The following is a 21048-nucleotide window of genomic DNA, read 5'->3' on the forward strand; positions in this document are numbered from 1 at the left end:
AGCAGTCAGAATGCTGACCTAGCTGTTTGCAGGTAGCAGAGAAGTTTGTGCAGACATCTGTGCTTTACAGGAATCCCACAGACCATACACCGGTAATAATCTGCCAGCTTGGTTTGTGGCCTGGACTGCAGAGAAAAAAGACGGAGGAGGCTCCCCACAATACAGATGTTGCTGGGGCTGTCCATGGCAACCTGATTTCAACGTGGCCGTAAAAAGAAAGCCTAAGATCGCCACGGTCACACGCCGCCCCTGTGATGGCTGCTGCTCCCTGGTCCTCAAAGGAATTGTGAGAAGAATGTCATCTGCTAAGTGTGTGTCTCCTCCTCTAAGAGCAGAGGGTCCTAAAGTGGGTCAGGGGCAGCAACGGGATTGGAAGTGGTCTGTTGTTGGGAGCAACAGAAGAAGGTTAATTGCTTTTCAGTGGGATACTATAATATTTATGTCCAGCTTTGGCCCCCGTTGTGGATGTATGTGTGGTGAGAGTATATTAATGAATATATCCTGAATGACAAGGGCAAACCCGAAAAGGGAATATCCACCAGAATTCTGCGTAGATTGGTATGCGTGCAAAGACATAAAGACGAACTATGTAACAATTATGTGCCGGGAAAGAAGTGCCCTTCTTAATTTTTCCATTCTGTCTGTGCTTTCTTTTACTCAGGACAAGAACACCTATTTGAACCTTGAATAGTCTGCTCGAAGCTGCTACTTCCTCAGTGTCAGGGTGTCGTCATGGGGATGAAATGCTTCATCTTCGGCTGCGTGACCGTGGCCCTGCTCCTCGAGCTGTCCACCGCCGGCCTGGTCAAGAAGGTCATCCGCCACCGTAGGGATGCTCTGGCACCTACGAAAACCCAGGAGAACCTCACCCTGCCCCAACCAGACCAGCCAGTGGTGTTCAACCACGTTTACAACATCAACGTCCCCACCACGTCCCTCTGCTCCGTGGACCTTGAATCTCCTGGCGAATCCGAGCTCAAACACAAGGGCGCCCCGATTGACATGCAGAACACCGAGCACATGGAGCACACGGTGGACGGCGATAATCAGATCGTCTTCACCCACCGCATCAATATCCCCAAGCAGGCGTGCGGCTGCAACAACCAGCTGCCGGACATCAAGGATATCCTGAACAGGCTGGAGATGCTGGAGTCAGAGCTGTCTAGTCTGAGAGAGCAGTGCAGCAGTGGGACGGGCTGCTGTGGAGCTCAGATTACGGGTATGTCTCTACATTTCACTCTGTCTGTGTTGTAATGGCAGTGTGTCTCTATTTTACTCTACATGAAGTCAACTCACGTGAAATCTATTTCTAAAGTGCTTCCAGTTTGAGAGCAGAACGGTTGTGAATTATGGATTTCAGTTAAGGGAACAAATGCAGCACAGCATTAAAAACTGTCCAAGGGAATCATTTCGAACATTGGCTGTATAAAAGGCTGGATAGGTTCACAGATGTATCACCCTACCTTGTAGTTATATTTTTCCCTTCCTTTTACTACACCAGCGGTTCCCAAACTTTTTAGGCCACGCACCCCCTTCTACATCCCGACCGGGTTCACGCACCCCCAATCCCCCCCCCCCCACACACACACACCTTAAAAAAAAAAGCAACAGAGCCGCATAAAAATTGGACTAATGAGAGAACAGTTTGCTCGCGCGTGGCGTTTGTTTACAAGATAAAAAACACAAAAACTCTTCCTGCACCGTGCCTTCGAAAAGGTAACGGACGTAACGTTACGAAGGTAACGGACGATTGGCCAGATTGGCCACATCTGTAGGCTCGTCTACTTGCAGAGAGTAAAACTCACTCTTCTTCACGCGACCGACTAATGTAGCCAGGATGTCTTCGGACAAAGCATCGATGCGTGCGACAGTGTTGTTGGACACCGGGATCACGTCCAACTTTTTCGCTTCTCTCTCTCCAATCATACATTCCACCATCTCTTTAACATTTTTCCCTCTCCACCACCGCCTCTCCTTCTCCCTATTACGCGGTCAGAATACTACCACAACACGCCGCCTGTCTCCGGCAGAAATGCGCTCATCCACGCACGGGAACAACACCGAGTTGTAATATATACCTCCATAACACCCCGCCACTCTCGGCTCATACCTCCCCAGCAACGAATCACATCACCCGGTAACAATACCTCCAGAATGTCCCCCGGGTGAAATCCGGGACTTGGTTTTATGGTTCCGAGTGGCGGGCGCTCACCCGTTGGCGCTGGGACGCGAGGTCTCCAGTGGCCCCCGCCGTGAGGCACCCGATCGTCAGGTCTGTCAGCCCTCGGAACAGGCCGCGGGTCAACAACTCGTGGGTGGCGGGGCAGAGGCGAGGCAGATCACAGAAAAATAATAAAGACTAGAGTACCGCAAAGATATGTTGATGAGAAACGTATTTGTACGTCAAACACAAATGTAATCAGGGAGAAAATACGTTCGTGGTAAAACGTAATTGAGAATGCATTTTAGTTTTGGGGGAACGTAATTTTTAGGCGACAGGACTGCACCGCCATTACATTTTTCCTCTCGCGCACCCCCTAGAGGCAGCTCGCGCACCCCTGGGGGTGCGCGAGCTGCACCACACTTTGGGAATCCCTGAACTACACTATGGAAATAAACATGTGAAGACAACCAGTTCTCCTTCCCAACTCGATAAATACAGACAATTGGTCAGCACCCAGAGGCACTCTTTAGCGTCTATATGTGTCGCTTTCAGCTATTGCTATTGTAAACCATTAATAATAATAATAACTTAATTTTATAGCACCTTTAAAAACAGAGTCCACAAAGTGCTTTGACAGTCAAAGCAGCAAAAACAAGGCAATAGTAACAACAGAAAGCTCAGTGGATACGTTAAAAATAAACTAAGACATGAATGAGATAAAACAACAGATACAATTTAAAATTGAAATCAAATAAAAATAAAATAGAAATATACATACATACATACATACACACACACACACATACACACACACACACACACACACACACACATGTATACAAATATATATATATATACATACATACTGCATATATGCATACACACACACACATACACATCCAACCCATATACAGTTGCATTCAAAATGCTTCAACCCCCACCGCAAATCAGGTCCATCCGCAAAATCTACAAACCCCCAGCCGCTCCCAAAAAACAACCAAAACAAGGACAAGGCCCAGACAGCACCCCCGAGGAATCTCAGCCCACTCCGGGGCTAATGGGCGACGATCCCCCAGGAACGGCGCCAGAACCTGGCGCCCGGCCACGACCCACGGCCGCACCAGGCCACAACAGCAAAAGGCCGCTCCACCAAGCACCAAAGACGCCCGCCATGAAGGGACCGAACAACTCAGAGGCCGCAGCAGTCACCAAAAGCGGCAGAAACCCGCAGAAACCACCTGCAACACTGGCCGTGCCCAGCCACTCAAACTGCTACCGTCCAAGCCGTTCACCGGAAAACAGCAGAAAGCCTGCGAATCCTGGCAACAAACCCAACCCGCAATAGGGGCCGAACAATCGAGTGTAACTGCATTTATTAAAATGACTTCGTCAAATCAACAAATGAAAAGAAAACAGAATTAGAACAGGAAAGTGACGACGTCACATAAAAGCCAGATTTAAAAGAAATTACTGATTCTGCGAGCTTTATCTCCTCAGGCAGCTCGTTCCAAAGCCAAGGAGCCCTGATAGAAAAGGCACGGTCACCATTTTCAGCCTCAACTTTGGAACAGCTTAGAACAGGATCTTAGGCAAGGATCTTAGTCAAGCTGGCTCATAGGGGGTCAACATTTCCTCTTTATATGTTGGGGCCAGACCCATACATGCTTTGAATGTGATCAGTAAAACCTTAAAATCAATTCTAAAACGTACAGGGAGCCAGTGGAGCGAGGTCAGAATTGGGGTGATGTGATGTCGTCTTTTAGAACCAGTGAAAAGCCGAGCTGGTGCATTCTGAACAAGTTGGAGGCGGGCGAGTGACTTTTGGTTGATGCCAGAAAGAAGGGAGGTAATCAAGTCTTGAAAAGTTGAATGCATGAATTGCTTTTTCCAGGTCAGGTTGAGAGAGAATTCCTTTGATTTTGGCGATGTTTCTAATTTGTAGAAAAAAGGACTGGACAACTGTTGTGACTTTTGGTTTGAAGCTATGCACGAGGCCCCCAAATTTGGGGGCTCTTGGGCTTAAGGGGCGTAGCACATGTCGTTGAAAAAATGCACATATCGAGAGTGAATATAATGCATGTATACATGTACCAGATTAAATATAAAAAGTCTGGGCAATACTATCATCTAAGCCACTTTTACAAACTCCAAACACAATTCTACACAACTAATATAATCAACTAGAAGATTTACCACAATATCACGTATTTTTCGCCATGACTCGGCGAGCCATGCACTCCACGCCGAGCTACCAGCACAAACCTACAAGCTAACACGGCCGACCAATACATCAGAAAGCACGAGAATTCGACACAGAATCCAGCGATATCTTCAAAATTTCTCTCCGTGAAACCAGTACAGAGCTGTGAGCAAACAATCGGCAGACAACAACAAACAACTTCACTTTTTAAGTGTTTCCTGGAGAAAGGGGGGCTAGACATGCCTGGGGGACCGTGGGGGAAGGGAATTCACTTTCGGCTCATCCGTTTTTACGCAGGGCGATGCACAGCGCAGTTTTGTTTTTTCCGGCTAACGATTATGTCAATCAAGCCCACGTTACCTCTAACGCAGGGGTGCCCAAAATGTTTCGGCTTGCAAAATGATCTACCTACATTAAAAATGCTGAATATCTATTGATATATAAACTGAGTATACTTTATATTTACAATATATGTTGGCATACCTTGCATAACTGCATGAACCCTTATGGCACAATACAATTCTGTACATTTTTGGTCATTACCTTACTCTGATGACTTGCACTGAATGAGATTGGCCAGAGTTGCGTAGTCCGGACAGTAGCTGCTGGTAGCCAGCTTCAAGCAGACTTCAAATGATCATCAGTCATGGTGGAACGGTGTTTGGACTTAATGTTCTTCATGTGGGAAAAGGCTGACTCACATAAATATGTAGAGCCGAATAATGCAGTCAAAAAGGTATCACATTTCCTCATGTTTGGGTACTTTTCCTCTGTGAGAAAACTGTCCATGAGCCCTGGACTTCAGCTGAATGTCAGCTTGCAGTGTCAAAATCTCATCCTCCACTCCAGACGAGTTCAGGTGTTGCAATTTTTGATGCGAGTGAATCAACCTCAATATCTTCCCGAAATCTGCAGCACATAAGTGTAGCAACTGGCTCGAGTAAAGCAAAGTCTCGAAAGCGCTTGTCAAACTCTGACAGACACTTGTCAATCTACTCTGTGTAGCGCGCACTGTCAAGTTACGCACACGCCTTCCGTTGAGTCTCCAGTTCTGACGCGAGGTTTTGGAAGTTTCCCAAATCGTGGCGCTACAGCTTTAGCTTCTTCAGTAGAAATGAATTGGAAGGCTAACTAATTAGCTCGCTGGAGTTTTGCGGTTGACCACGCATTCGCGGTGACCCGTGTGTTAGAAAATCAAGTGGCAAATGCCATGAGGACATAAAATTTTTTTTTGAATGGCATGCAATCTACCCGCACTACCTCCGCGATCAATGTATTGGGCACCCCTGCTCTAATGCATTCCTGAGACTCTGACGTGTCGAACGAGGTGTCAGAGTCTGACATTGACCAATCATAGGCTGAGAAAGCCTGACATAGACACACACAGTCAAACTGCAGTCAGACGAGAATGGACAGACACAGAGAGGATTAGAGAGGATTCTAGCTCTCAAAATGATGCCAAACTGCTGTATTTGGATAGATTGAACACTATTAGTGATAAAACAAGTAAATTATATATAGTATATAATATTATATATATATATATATATATAGTATATAGTGCTGGGCAAGTTAACGTGTTATTATCGCGTTAACGCATTCATTAATTAACGCCGACAATTGTTTTATCGCGCGTTAACGCATGTTTTAAATTTATTATAATTATTATAATACATTTTTTTTATTGTTATTTTTTAATTGAAAGACAAGAGACAATACATATACATAACAAGAGGATGACAAGAACAGTGGGATAAAAGCCAGCAAACATCCTATAGTCAGTTGTGTGTGTATGTGTGTGCGTGTATGTCCTTGAGCCTTTTGAGATGGGAAAAAAATAATAATAATAATTTAAAAAAACAACAAAAAAACAGGTAAGTGTTTTTAATTTATTATTATTGTAACAGACTGTCTCATGTTTATCGTTTTGTATTGGAGATATGCTGTCCCTTCAGGGTTGCCGTAGAGAAAAGGCGACTTCCGCTTCTGGTTGAGGGGGGGGGGGGGGGCAGAAATAAAGAGAGAAGCTGCACCAGCTGTTGCTCTCACTTGAGACTCCTGGACATTGCTGCGGTAAAGTCAGCAGACACTCAGATCTCCGTGGTCAACTCAGCAGACTTACATTTTAATGCAACTATATGCTGAAATTCATGGTAAATGCATTTAAATGGCACAGATCCGGAGCGAGCGAAGGACTTTGAAAGTTAGCGGAAAGATTAACGTGAGACAACATCCGGTTTCTTCAGACGAACATCCGGTTTTCAGAATAAGATGCCAACAAAGTATGAATTATATTCACATTAAGTATAAAACATGCTACCTGCATCTCGTGAACCAAATGTTATTGCATAGAGACATTTTGCATAGAGACTGCTGCTATAATTTGGGAGACATGTTAGGCTTTAGACTGCATTATTTAAAATAAATAATATCAATAAAAGTGCTTTTCTTTCAGGTGAACCTGAAACGTTTCAACTTGAGCTGTGTGCCATCTTCATTTACTCTTAACCAGTAACAGTAAAGTAACCTTTATTTACTCATCTGAACACATCTCACAAGTGTTACCTTTATTATAGCATCAAAATTATTCAAATAGACCTTGTAGTTAGAGAATTACAGTATTTTTAGTATGGGTATGCAATTTTCGAGCAGAGGCCTAAAAATAGGCTCAGAGCAGAAGAAGTTAAATCGGAATCAAAAACTACTCCTAAGTTTATGGCAGTGGACTTTATGTTAATGGTCAGGGGGCCAAGGGCTTTTTTAATGGGAGTGATAGGGTTTGATGGACTAAATATCATGATTTCTGATTTTGAGTTATTGAGTTGAAGAAAATGTTGTGTCATTCAACAGTTGATATCATTAAGACAGTCTAAAATAGCAGCTAGGCTTCTGGGGTCATCAGGTCTCAAGGGAAGTTATATCTTTGTGTCGTCTGCGTAGCAATGAAAAGAAACATTGTGACGTTGGATGATATGACCAAGTGGGAGCATGTGTATGGAAAATAAAATTGGACCTCAAATTGAACCTTGCGGTACACCACAGGTAATGTGAGATGTAGCGGATGCGTAATTGCCTATTGTGACCGAGTGGGTTCGATCTAAAAGGTAAGAATAAAACCAATTAAGTGGAGTGCAGCATTCCGCGTCCTTATTAGACGGTCAGTCGGCTGTTCGTGACCTGTGTGAAACCAAGTCAACATTGACCTATTACATTACTTCTGATACGTAACCTCCATCCCTGACTAACGCCATTTATGTAACAAACATACACATTTTAAACCACGATCTTTTCCGAAACCTTACCAAGTAGTTTTGTTTATAAAGTACACCTTTAAACTAAATACATTTCGTTGAGGGTTATTTTGAAAAGACACAACGCATGTAACAACCAGAAACTGACATATCAATGCTAGATGGGAACCCAGAGACTCATTCTTTGAAGGGTAGGGTCACTGACTAAGTGTTGGTATTTGACAAGTTGGGAGTGAACGTGTTGGTTAAAGACATGAAAATTTATAAAATGAATATGATACAGTGAATATTTAGTCATTATTTCTATATTATCAGTGACATTATTGCCAAATAGTGATGCAGCTGTGGGCACACTTCTTTGAAAACGAACTATTTCTGCATTAAAGGACCTGAAGACTTATCACAGTCTAATGTATACCAGCGACCCATTTAATGCAAACAAACAGATTCTCATGATCTTTTTCAAGCTTTCGGCTTATCTCCTGTCATGACTGAAACATCATTGTCAGTGCAAAGCCTCTTAGCATGCGACTGTCAGTTATGGGTTGTCAGAGTTGGAAACATTCATCCTGTTGAGAAGATTTCCAGTCTCTGTAAATACATTTTCATGGTTTGATGAAATGGAGTGATTGTAAAGGCCACCTGGAAGTAAGGATGCAGTAAAAAATGTATTTTATATTTTTACAAAGGATGGTACATACCTTTTTCTCAGCAAGTTAATCTTCACAAATGAACACCACTTTCAGGATTTTTGAAGCTTAGATGCAATATCTGCAGAAGTGAAAAGCTATAAACGAAGTAACAGTCGCTTGAGCGTTAGCACACAACCGGGCTGTAAAGGTGCACTAGTCGGAATGATGAGGTTTTTCAGTATCGTTTAGCCACTATTTAGCCTTTTTTAAGACACTAAAAGCTTCAAAATGCACGAGAGGGATATTTACAGATGTATTTCATACAAAATGTTAAAATCTCTTATGCTTATGTTAACCACAAACCTTCTTTCAGGCATTGAACCAAAAACCCATTCAAAAAACCCATTGACTTTGAGACAAGGGAACCGGAAGTGCTAAAATCCTGAATTTTTGTATGTTATGACTCATTCACACTCAATTGGACCAGTTGTCTTAGATATGCATCCAAAGTTTGTGTATGCATCGCACACGTTGTTTTACGGAATGATAGCTTTACAATACTTGTTTTTTCTTTCTTTCCCACCCCCACCCCAGGTGAAGTGTCCACAAAGCCCTACTGTAATGGCCGTGGGAATTGGAGCACCGACACTTGCAGCTGCGTATGTGAACCTGGATGGAAGGGCCCCAACTGTACCGAACCAGAATGCCCCAATGACTGCCAGGACCAGGGCCGCTGTGTGGATGGCAAATGTGAGTGCTTTGAGGGCTTCGGAGGTGACGACTGCGGTATTGAGCTCTGTCTGCTGGACTGCGGTGACTATGGCCACTGTGTCGAAGGGTCCTGCCTCTGCGAGGACGGCTTCATCGGTGAGGACTGCGCCCAGACCAACTGCCTCCATAACTGCCTGGGACGTGGACGATGCATAGAAGACGAGTGTGTTTGCGACGAGCCATGGACAGGCTTTGACTGCTCCGAACTTATCTGTCCGAATGACTGTTATGACCGCGGACGCTGCATCAATGGCACCTGCTATTGCGAAGATGGCTACACTGGCGAAGACTGCAGTGAACTCACTTGCTCTGGCAACTGTAACAACCGTGGCATATGTGTGAATGGCCAGTGTGTGTGCCAGACCGGCTACAGTGGAGAGGATTGCTCGAAGCTCACCTGTCCCAAGAACTGCAACGCGAGAGGCCATTGCTTTAACGGGAAGTGCATCTGTGATCCAGGATTTGAGGGTGAAGATTGCTCAATCCTCTCATGCCCTGACAACTGCAGCAACAGGGGCCAGTGCATTGATGGAGAATGTGTCTGTAATGTAGGATACCAAGGCGAAGACTGTAGCGAGCTCTCTTGCCCTAACAATTGCCAAGACCGTGGCCGCTGCGTCAACGGACAGTGCATGTGTGACAGAGGCTACGCCGGAGAGGACTGCAGCATCAAGACCTGTCCAAAAGCATGCATGGGCCGCGGAGAGTGCGTGGACGGCAAATGCATGTGCTTCGTCGGATTCACTGGTAAAGACTGCGGCGAGCTGACCTGCCCTAATGACTGCCTGGACCGCGGTCACTGTGTGAACGGACAATGTGTTTGTCACAAGGCTTTCACTGGTGAGGACTGCAGTGAGAAGACGTGTCCCAAGAACTGTCTTGATCGAGGTTACTGTGTAGATGGCAACTGTGAGTGTTATGAAGGTTTCACCGGGCCGGACTGCTCCATACTGACCTGCCCAAATGACTGCCAGAACCAGGGACACTGTGAGAATGGAGTATGTGTTTGTAACGAGGGCTTCATTGGAGAGGACTGCTCTGAAGGTAAGCAAGACCATGCATACATGCTGTGCTGCTTTCCACAGGTTCATTTAAAATAATTCATCCCATCGTCTACTTCATTGCACTACCGGTAAGTCTTGTGCCGATTGGCGATTGGATCTTATATCGATGATTTGCGGGATGATTGAAGATAATTTTTCCTCCACCAATTATAAGGTGATTTTAACTCAATGTTATAAAAATAATCTCTATAATTGCCCTAATAAATGGGGCAAATATGATTTTGTGTTATTGTGGTTATAAATTGCTTTGATTGATTACTACTAGCCCCATTGATACAGGTGCAACATTATCAGGAGACTATTCCTCCTCCTCCTGGTCACCTGAATGTAGTAATCCAATCTTCGTTTTTGCTCTCGCCACCAATGCCTGAAGAAAATATCCGCCACTTTAGCAAAACTAAATGTTCCACCTCATCTCCAGTCTCTTACTTATCTATTGTTTGGTGCTGGTAAGTAGCGTATAATGGGATTTTTGACCTTTTTTTTGCTGTAAACAGCTTGACTTTGGTGATCATTTAGCATAATATGAAACATACTATTTTCTTTTAATTAAATTTAGATTGAAATTAAAAAATGAACTGTCAGGTGTCAGTTGTTCTTTTCTCTTCTACAGAAACACTTTTTTTTACATCATCTTGTTCGAGGAACATTTTCATTTGATGGTACAAATAAGACTCTATTTCTACATATGAATGAAATGCATTTCTTGTTAATGTAATTGGAAAATGGTGGCCCTTTTTGATTTCCCATTAAAACTCATCAGTGAATTGATGATTTGGTTGATATTGCTGAGCTTATTTCTGTATAATCACGTTGAAAAACTGCGGTAATGAGTGAATTTACAACGAGAGAAAGATGCGTTATAGGGGGAACAAATCGTCTGCAACATACCACCAGTGGAGCATAACATTTCACCAGTGGGGCATAGGCTCATTCACTATTGTGTTACCTCATTCGGCTCAACATACATTTATTTCAATGAAAATCTTCGACATTATTACTTTAATAACTCACTTTCTATAACATCAGCCTTCAATGAGCTTTACACTTAAATGTCAACATGGCTGTGAATCCTGTACTCATTCTTCAGATTATATTTATACATATTTTCTTGATGAAGACACTTCAATCCAAATTCTGGAAGCACCATCTTGATGTTATATAATCTTTTTTCAAAATGTCACAACATGTTCAGCAAGTCAATTTATCTACCCATAGCCACATTTCTAAACCACATAGAACTTGGAGAAAACTCCCATGTTACGAACATTAAAAAAATCAACCTCAGTACAACCCACTGATTTTCAGTGTCTCTCCATAGTCTCGCCACCCAAGGACCTGACAGTGGTGGAGGTCACCCCAGAGACGGTGGACCTGTCCTGGGAGAATGAGATGCATGTGACCGAGTACCTGATCACCCACGTCCCAACGGCCCCTGGAGGTCTTGAGCTGGACGCTCGAGTGCCCGGGGACCAGAAGATGACCACTATTCGGGAGCTTGAGCCTGGCATAGAGTACCTGATCAGCGTCTATGCTGTGCTTAACAACAAGAGGAGTCTTCCTGTCAGTGCTCGGGTGGCTACACGTATGTCAATCTCCTCTGTGGCACTTAACAAAACACAGAGTATAGTATCTGTGTCGTATCTAGATGAAATGTAGTGAAAGTTTTGTTCTATGTGTCCCAGATCTGCCTGCGCCTGAGGGGCTTAAGTTCAAGTCAGTGCGGGAGACATCAGTGGAGGTGCAGTGGGACCCGTTGGACGTTGCCTTTGATGGCTGGAACCTCATCTTCAGAAACACAGTGAGTCCTGCTTCCCAATATGTTAATAGCCTTCTGTATTCCAGGAGGTGGTTGACCTGTAGAGCCTACCTCAGCCTGCACTATTATACACGTTTTCCTCTGGTAGAAACCATATACGACCCACTGCAGACCCCCTACTTCAAATTCAACAATTGCCTAATGTGCATACATGAGGATCATGGTGGGTTTCCTGTGGAAAATGGCTCAGCCGAGCCAGCATGCAAAAACAAAGCAGTTAGCATGTCTTGACAGCTCCGATTGCCATACATTTCCTTTGTGTACCGCGTTATTTTCCCATTTGAGTGATCATGGAAACGTTTCCTAGCAGTGCTACTGGGATCTACTCAAAGCCACACTCTATTAAACCGAGTCCCCTGTCAATGCTTAAGTCCAACCGCCACCCAGAGCGCCATTATGTATGATTTAGCAGTCCCCCCCCCCTCCCCCACCAACTCCACACATTATGCCAGGACTAGTCTTTGTAGTGGTTGATGGTGTTTCTCGATATTGGCAGAAAGAAGAAGATGGTGACATTCTTAACTCCCTCGGACGTCCAGAGACCACCTTTGAGCAGTCGGGCCTGGGCCCCGGCCAGGAGTACGAGGTCAAGCTGGAGGTGGTGAAGAACAACAAGCGTGGACCGCCTGCCTCCCAGAACGTCGTCACAAGTGAGTGTACACATTCACACTGCTGACCGGCTTATCATTCTTTTGTTTTAGACTTACTGGAATGGTTTCACTCCAGCAGGATGTACATATTTCTTGATGGTATAAATAGTATGTTCTCTACTGCTAGTCTGCCATAGCTTATTAGTGTTGATGCATACTTTGCCCCTTGTGAAACGTATACAGAAACATATTCATACTAAAGAGGGATGGATTCTAGAAAGGCAGGTACAAATTGAACACCAATATTCTCGATTATATCTCAACTTCTTCGTATTAATCCTATATTCTACCACAATTAAAAAGAATAAACCTCAACTCCTTTTCACCATTCTGACCAAGTGCTGCAGATTGAGGGGAAATCAAGGTTTAAGCCATCAAAATATAATGCAAAAACAGATTGTCACCTTCATACCTTTGCGTATGTTCATTGGTTTCGATATGTCTGGGTTATCCATCTTGCAACCCCCAACGGTGAATTGAAAACAGCCCGACATGTCAACCCTGAGTCATTAGCTCATTAGACTTCATTGCATTGTTGTGATTTAGGCGGGGTAGTAAAAACAGATATGGATTTCCCGCCCTGTTGGCAAGCTGGGAGATGGCTCCATAGCTGCATCGGGGCTATAAAGCCCAATGGCTTGTAACACTCTGAGGAACTCGGGGCTGGGGATCAATATAAAGAGAGTAAACAGGGTTGAATTCGTGGATTCACCCGCCAGACTAACCACTAACCACCGGGCTATATTTAGGTGTTAAATACCCATTCAACAATAGGGGGGCGGGTCAAACACTACTCCATTTCTTGATGGATTTGTTCAATGTGTGTTTTCTATATACTGTAAGTATAGTCTCGGTGGCTGTAAGCCGCGGGAGACTTCTGTTTCAACAGAGCATATTTAACAAGCGCAGCAATGTTCAAAGTTTAATAAATGGCAGCTCCATCTAGCAGTGGGTCAGGCCACTTCATTGCTTATTTATGGTACGAAAATGGTCCACTCTTTGCCAGGATAAACAGAGGCACGCATGGAAGAGCCATTAGAGGCCTATCGTGACCGTTGCTTATGCACTCAGCAGTACGAGCAGGGCTGGTAAATTACAGCTGGAGTAAATTTAAGGGTTTTTTGTTACATTTCTTCAGTATCATCTACAGTGGAACCACAGAAAAGGAAGTGCAGTGATTATGCCTGTTGTATTTTGATGGCTGGATCCCTTATTCTTATGAGTAGCACACACTGTTCAACACTCTAAATCCCCATTACATGGATATATTCCTTCCTTGGGAGAAAGTCAAATTGAAGGGACAATCATACAGCAGCATATTGCTGCCACGCTGATATTAAGAAAATAGTTTCAACTTAATCCCTTACATGTTATCACAAAATACATAGCCTCAATATATAGCTTCAGTGAAGAACAATATATTGAAAGGAAGGGTATAGGGTCTTTACAGAGAGGGATACTTGGTTGGGAGGCTGATGAGATGAATGCACATTTAAATAAATAGATATTGTTGTGGGAAAAACTCTCTCTGCCCTGGAGTTAATTGAAAAGGTTAACTCATATCTTTTTGCTGAGCTATGCTAACTGTCTCCAGCTTCATATCAAACAGACGCATATTAAAGTGCTATTGATTTTCTCTAACTCCAAACTATTCCTGTAATCACATAGTCATGACGTGATCTATATTTCTTATTTTAACACCATATGGAAGTTTCCTGTTATCACTACATACCAACTTGTTGATGCTTCTTTACAAGAACAAGAACAAATGTCTTTATAACATGAAAAATACTATTGTGTGATAATTTTTCATAAATAATTAAAATCAGAAATTCTGACATTTTTTATTTTAAAAGAGCAAATATTTGTTAGGAAAGTTCTCTTTATTGGTTGAATTCTTGCGAGTGCAAGAAAACGTCAAAATGGCAAGAAAACGTCAAAATGGATGACCTTTTGTTATATCCACAGTTTATGCATGCACTCGCAAACACATATGTATGCCACCACGTGTCAGCACTACTTGGATTATGAGGTTCAGAGTTCTGTGTCACTCAGGCTCTCTTAATGTCTCCCATTACACCGGCTTGTGGGCTCGTACTGTGGGATTTGCATGCTGAGGGGCTAATTGTGTGAAGCGAGTCCCTCCGCTCTCCCCTCTCCCCTCCCCCTCTAACCAACCCACCATGTGGGGGAGGCACCAGTCAGCCTTCAGGCTCAGAGGGACGGCGGCCTCCCAGGAGAATGGTATCGTGACACCTGAACGACACCCTCGCAGCGTCCTCGGAAGACAAATCTGTGTTAAGCTCAAATACAGATTCTTCACTTTATCAGCCCCGCGCAGAGGGTTGACTTTCCTAAAGTTGCTTACGTGTGACAAATCAATTTCAGCGCCGGCAAGAAGGCGCCCTTCGTGGCACGGGGATTTGATCTGTAAATAGTCTAAAATAGCCTCATAAATGCAATAGGGCTGTCATATTTTCTACATTGCTGATATTTCTGTATTCAGGCATATAACACTCCTTCCCACAGAAATCCTCCATCTCCTTCCTACCTTCATCATCCTTTGTTGGTCCAATCAATCAATGAGTTAATCAATCCATGAAACCATCAATTGCAAAGCCTCAACACCAGTGATATAACCATGATAAAAAATGTCATCCCAATTCCCAATTGACAGAAACAAATTTGGAATTGTAAAATTCTGCAAACCACAGGATATGTTGAACGTCGACGTTTCTGAACCAAAATTAAGATTCATGAATACGTTTCAAATCGGCCTTGTCACTTTCAGACACGCACAATGCCACATGGTTAACGTTGTGAAACAATTGGTTAGGTTTGGCAACAAAATTTTGTTATGGTTTGAAAAAAACATAATTTGAAGCAACAAGGTAAGGCAATGTAACAAAGTAATATACCAATTTAACACAACAAAGTAACATAACGTAACAATGTAACACAACAGCGACGTAACGCAGCGACGTAACGCAGCGACGTAACGCAGCGACGTAACGCAGCGACGTAACGCAGCGACGTAACGCAGCGACATTTCATTCCTGGGCTGAAAATGTCTACTTCGGCTCAAAACTTCCAGCTGGAAAGAAATACAATTGAGACACAAGCCTGCAAGTTTGACAGTAACGTCTGCCATGCTAATGTGTTAACTAGAGCAGTGGTTCTCAACTGGTCTGGCTGCGGGACCCACCATCACCCCTGAATGACAAGCCGGGACCCACGACCCAAATTATATCTATATATATATATCTATATATAATTTGGGTATATCTATGTTCAAGACGTCTAGTAGTAGTAACGTCTCTGTGTCGTAAAAAACTATCAAATCAAATAAAGAAAGTACACATCAATTATATTTTAACAAATATTATTCTCATTTTTCAAATTTAACTGGATGGATTATAAATACATAGAAATACATGAATACATGTTCTTCTCATTTCAAGTAAAATAACAGCTGGATTAAAAAAATAAATTACGCAATGAAATTCAATTTAGAAAAATTATTTTCACTGAATTGGCCTGCAGCTCTAAATTCAGTTCATTCAGGATGAAGTGATAAATACACAATATTATATTTTTCTCATCTTCCAAAAAGAGAAATTAGTGTTGGAAGAATTCACCTCTATGAGTCTGTCCAGTCAGAGTCTAATAACTGGTCTCTCTGGCCATTTCTCTCTTTTGGAAATCGTCCTATGATTTGACTTTCACATCTCACACTTCAACAGTCCTGCTCTGCTCTCGCTATCCTCGTCCCTCCCCGTGTGTCACGGTGTGTGTATATTTCACTAAGTCAGGAAACTTGTCAGAATGCCCATATTTGATTGGCTGCGCTTCATCACGTGATGTGATTCACAACGCATTGGTCGGTGTTTTTCCTGCACCGCTGAACAAGTGCCGTAAATGCTGGAATAATTCCGCTGCGTAAAAAATGCCCTTAAAAATAAAATCACAACTTTTTATTTATTTTTTTTTTTTGTCAGGCAAAGGCTGAAAAATCACTGAACTAGAGCATGACCCTTCTTTCATACTACAGAATGTGATGCAACCAGTATGTTCTACTAATGGTTGTTCTATTTCATCCTTACTGACCGCCAGAGGCAGTGCTTCACACTGGATATCTTCCGTCGCGCGCATGCGCAGGTCGAATATTTATATCAACAAAGTCACGTGTGACCTCGGATGACCCCCGTCGTCTATAAGTTCTGGTGTCATCCTGAGCTCAGTCCTTTTCATCTTCTCGCGACGCAGGTTAGCTACCATGGTAGCATAAACAAGGATGTGTCTACGATCAAGACATATTAGAGCTCGTCGCTGTAGCCTTGTGACCACCGGTCGGAGTTGCGGTTCTCTCGCCCTCCAAAGGCTGTGATGAGCTGTCCCTCTTTGGAGGGAACGGTGTGTTCGCCGTTCAGACATCGAGCCCCGGACTGGTGGACGCCCCTATCATCGGTCGTCACCAGTCTGATAAGGGCCAGCTAAGTCGTGATGACAGCAATCGGTAAGATCGATTAACATTGTTTTCTATAACAGTTGTTTGTTCCACGGTTGGCAGAGCGCTTCCGCTCTAAGTAATCGAGTGGCGCGCTAACGAGAGCATAGAATTACACTGTCGGCCCGCCCTTCACAGTGTTACGGCTATCACAGTTAGCAGAGTGTTCCTGCTCAGGCAAACTTTGTGAGACACTAGATCGGCATTGGCGTTGTGTCCATGGAGATTTAATCTTTACATCCGACGTAATTCGCAGTTAGCAGTGTCTTCACTCAGGCTAACTTGGTGAGATGCTAGCTGGGACTGCGTCCATCAACTTTGTAAACCTTACGGCCGTCACAGTTAACAGAGCATCCCCGCTCAGGTTAACTCAGTGGGAAGCTAGCTAAACAAAGCTGATACTGGGGCTGTGGCCATCAACTTTGTATCCTTACGGCTGTCACAGTTAACAGAGCGTCCCCGCTCAGGTTAACTCAGTGGGAAACTAGCTAGACAAAGCTGATACTGGGGCTGTAGCCATCAACTTTGTATCCTTACGGCTGTCACAGTTAACAGAGCGTCCTCGCTCAGGTTAACTCAGTGGGAAACTAGCTAAACAAAGCTGATACTGGGGCTGTGGCCATCAACTTTGTATCCTTACGGCTGTCACAGTTAACAGAGCGTCCCCGCTCAGGTTAACTCAGTGGGAAACTAGCTAAACAAAGCTGATACTGGGGCTGTGTCCATCAACTTTGTAGCCTTACGGCTGTCACAGTTAACAGAGCGTCCTCGCTCAGGTTAACTCAGTGGGAAACTAGCTAAACAAAGCTGGTACTGGGGCTGTGTCCATCAACTTTGTAGCCTTACGGCTGTCACAGTTAACAGAGCGTCCCCGCTCAGGTTAACTCAGTGGGAAACTAGCTAAACAAAGCTGGTACTGGGGCTGTGGCCATCAACTTTGTAGCATTACAACGATCACAGTTAGCGGAATGTGCTCGCTCAGGCTAACTCGGTGAATGCTAGTTATACTAAATCAACATTGAGGTTGTGCCCATTGAGGGTTTTTACGCATTACGGCTGTCGAGTTCGCTCCGGCTAACTAGACTAAGCTAATACTCAGATTGTGTCCATTGATTGTTGTAAACATTATGGACATATCGGTAGCGGATATCAGTTAGCAGAGTGCCCTCGCTCAGGCTAACTGGTAGCACACCAAGAGTTACAGCAACTGTCCAAGTGAAGAGAGTGTCATCGCTCCCCTCTCACTATGAGGACTGTTTTCCTGACCTGTTCCACAGTGACAGAGTGCTCTCGCTCAAGCTAACTGGTGGGACACCAATATCTGCAGCAGCTGTCTTAGTGAAGAGAGTGTCCTCGCTCCCCTCTCACTGTAAGGACTGTGTTCTTTTTGTCCGTTTTTCACAGTAGCAGAGTGCTCTCGCTCAAGCTAACTGGTGGGACACCAATATCTGCAGCAACTAGCTTAGGGAAGAGTGTCCTCGCTCCCCTCTCACGATAAGGACTTTGCCTGGCCTGTTTCCACAGTGGCAGAGTGCTCTCGCTCAAGCTAACTGGTGGGACACCAATATCTGCAGCAACTAGTTTAGTGAAGAGTGTCCTCGCCCCTCTCACTATAAGGACTTTGCCTGACCTGTTTCCACAGTGGCAGAGTGCTCTCGCTCAAGCTAACTGGTGGGACACAAATATCGGCAGCAACTATCTTAGTGAAGAGAGTGTCCTCGCTCCCCTCTCACTGTACGGACTGTTCTTTTTTGTCCGGTTTTTACGGTAGCAGAGTGCTCTCGCTCAAGCTAACTGGGGGGACACCAATATCTGCAGCAACTAGTTTAGTGAAGAGTGTCCTCGCCCCTCTCACTATAAGGACTTTGCCTGACCTGTTTCCACAGTGGCAGAGTGCTCTCGCTCAAGCTAACTGGTGGGACACTAATATCTGCAGCAACTATCTTAGTGAAGAGAGTGAGCTTAGAGTGTCCTCGCCCCTCTCACTATAAGGACTTTGCCTGACCTGTTTCCACAGTAGCAGAGTGCTCTCGCTCAGGCTAACTGGTGGGTCACCAATATCCGCAGCGGCTGGCAAAGGGAAGAGTGTCCGAAGGATCACTCGCCACTGACTGCCCCCTGCCTGTTCTCTCAACATTCAGCAGAGCGCTCCCGCTCGGACTGATTTGGAATTCCACATAAACTAGTGGGACAAGGGTTCCACCAGAATCGCGGCCATGTTAAACTCTCCCGGCTGTAGGACCTGTATAGCTCCTCTTCAGCCGGAGGACGGCCCTGACCTCTTGCCCTAGCAGGGAGAACACAGGCAGGACCTGCGGCATCACGCCTTGAGCAGTAAGGTCTGCTAGGCTGGCCGAAGTGGAACACCTGATGCGGGAGGTCTACCTCCCCCTGTCAGGGCAGCTGAATCCAGCCCAACCTACCCTGGTCATTTGTATGGCGCTTGCACGCCTGGCATACACAGCAGCTGGAACATCCACCTGTGAGTACCTTCTTCAGGCGCCTTCCCGCCCTCACCACCTTTTCTGTTCCTCCCTCCGAGGAATATCTGAGGGAGTTGCGTGCATGGTGGAGACACCAGGGCTCTCTCCCGCCTTACATCAGACCATGCAGGAGGTGGCAAATCTGGCCTTGCACGTATGCCACCAGTTAGACGACTATGGCGTCCATCAGTTTCCCCTGAGGAGACTCTGAGGCCCGATGCCAGGTGCCCTCGACCCAATGTCGGGTCAAAGATGACCTGCTATCCAGGGCTTATGACACAGCAGCGCTGTGCACCGTATCGACAACTCCCTCTCCCACCTCATGCTTTCCCTCGCAGATTCTCTGCAGCGGGCTACTTCGACGCTTCTGCTCAGTGATGCTTCATTGCAGGCGTTTGCGCTCATATCGAGGGAACGTGGATGTATGATGTCCACCCTGGTTCAGACTCGCCGCCAGGTTTGGCTGGCGCAGTCACCCATATCTGAGACATGTAGGAGGACCCTCCATACTGTCCCAGTGGAACCTGGTGAGCTGTTCGAGTCAGCTGCTGTACAGGCGCTTCAGCGGACTGTTAGAGCTAGCCAGACCAGGCAGCAGTTCTCTGGTCTTTGCAGGGACATGCCTGCACCCCCAGACCTAGGGGTCCCACTTTGGCCCACAAGGCCGTTTTCTCAGCCTCCAGCTTACCCTAGTAGCCGCAACAGGCCTCGGCGTCCTGCTGAGAGGCCGGACAGCTACCTATACAACCCTACTTACGTCCCCGTCCCCCCGGCAGGGGTGCCAGGAGATGTCTCCAGGCCGGCTGTCGGGGTTCTTTCTCCCATCAGCGGATTTCCAAGGGAGAGTGGTTCACGTCTATCGACGCCTGTTCCCATGGTGCATCACCACAACTTTCAGTCCTGAGTGCTTCCATTCGGACTCTCCCATCTCCCCATGGGTGTTCACAGTGTGTTACTGCTGTCCTTTCCCCCTGCAATCGCAGGGCGTGAACATACTGCCGTACTTAGACGACTGGCTGACCTAGGCGCCATCCCGGCTTCAGGCGCCACAGGACACTGCTCACCTTCTCTTACGTGGCCGGTGGGCCTCAAGGTGAATATGGAGAGGAGCTACCTGAGCCCTTCTCAGAGCATAACCTTCATTAGTGTGGCCCTAGGAGGGCCTGTCTGTCACCCCAGCATGTGGCCAACGGCCCCCACAACCTCTCCCTCTTCCGAGGGGGCAGACGGTTGCCCTACATCCTTTTCTCCGACTATTGGGTAAACTGACAGCTGCCTCAACTGTCGTTCCCTTGGGTTTGCGGATGGCTGAACAGCCTTCACTTGGATGCCAAGTGGCACAGATACAGGGCAATAATATTATCGAAACAGTGCCTAGTCACTATCCCCATGGAGGGAGTGCATATCTGGCGAACAGTTTCCCAGGAACCGAGCCCCAGGGGCTCGGTTCCATTCCACCAGGAGATTGTCACAACAGATACCTGCCTCTCAAGGCGGGGTGCAGTGT

The 21048-nt window shown here is 45.3% G+C and overlaps 1 protein-coding gene across 2 annotated transcripts in view; it reads left to right on the forward strand.

Annotated features, from left to right (window-relative positions):
* tncb (tenascin Cb) overlaps positions 1 to 21048 on the forward strand; it is a 75229-nt gene that overhangs the window by 10768 nt on the left and 43413 nt on the right. For both annotated transcript variants that reach the window (XM_079270626.1, XM_079270627.1), the window contains exons 2-6: positions 662 to 1219; positions 8842 to 10062; positions 11404 to 11667; positions 11768 to 11883; positions 12398 to 12551. In XM_079270626.1, the coding sequence (XP_079126752.1) occupies positions 733 to 1219; positions 8842 to 10062; positions 11404 to 11667; positions 11768 to 11883; positions 12398 to 12551 (2242 nt within the window). In that variant the 5' untranslated portion in view covers positions 662 to 732. The remainder of the gene's footprint in view (positions 1 to 661; positions 1220 to 8841; positions 10063 to 11403; positions 11668 to 11767; positions 11884 to 12397; positions 12552 to 21048) is intronic.

The sequence above is a fragment of the Melanostigma gelatinosum genome (assembly GCF_949748355.1).
Source record: "Melanostigma gelatinosum genome assembly, chromosome: 6".
NCBI classification, from domain to species: Eukaryota; Metazoa; Chordata; class Actinopteri; order Perciformes; family Zoarcidae; genus Melanostigma; species Melanostigma gelatinosum.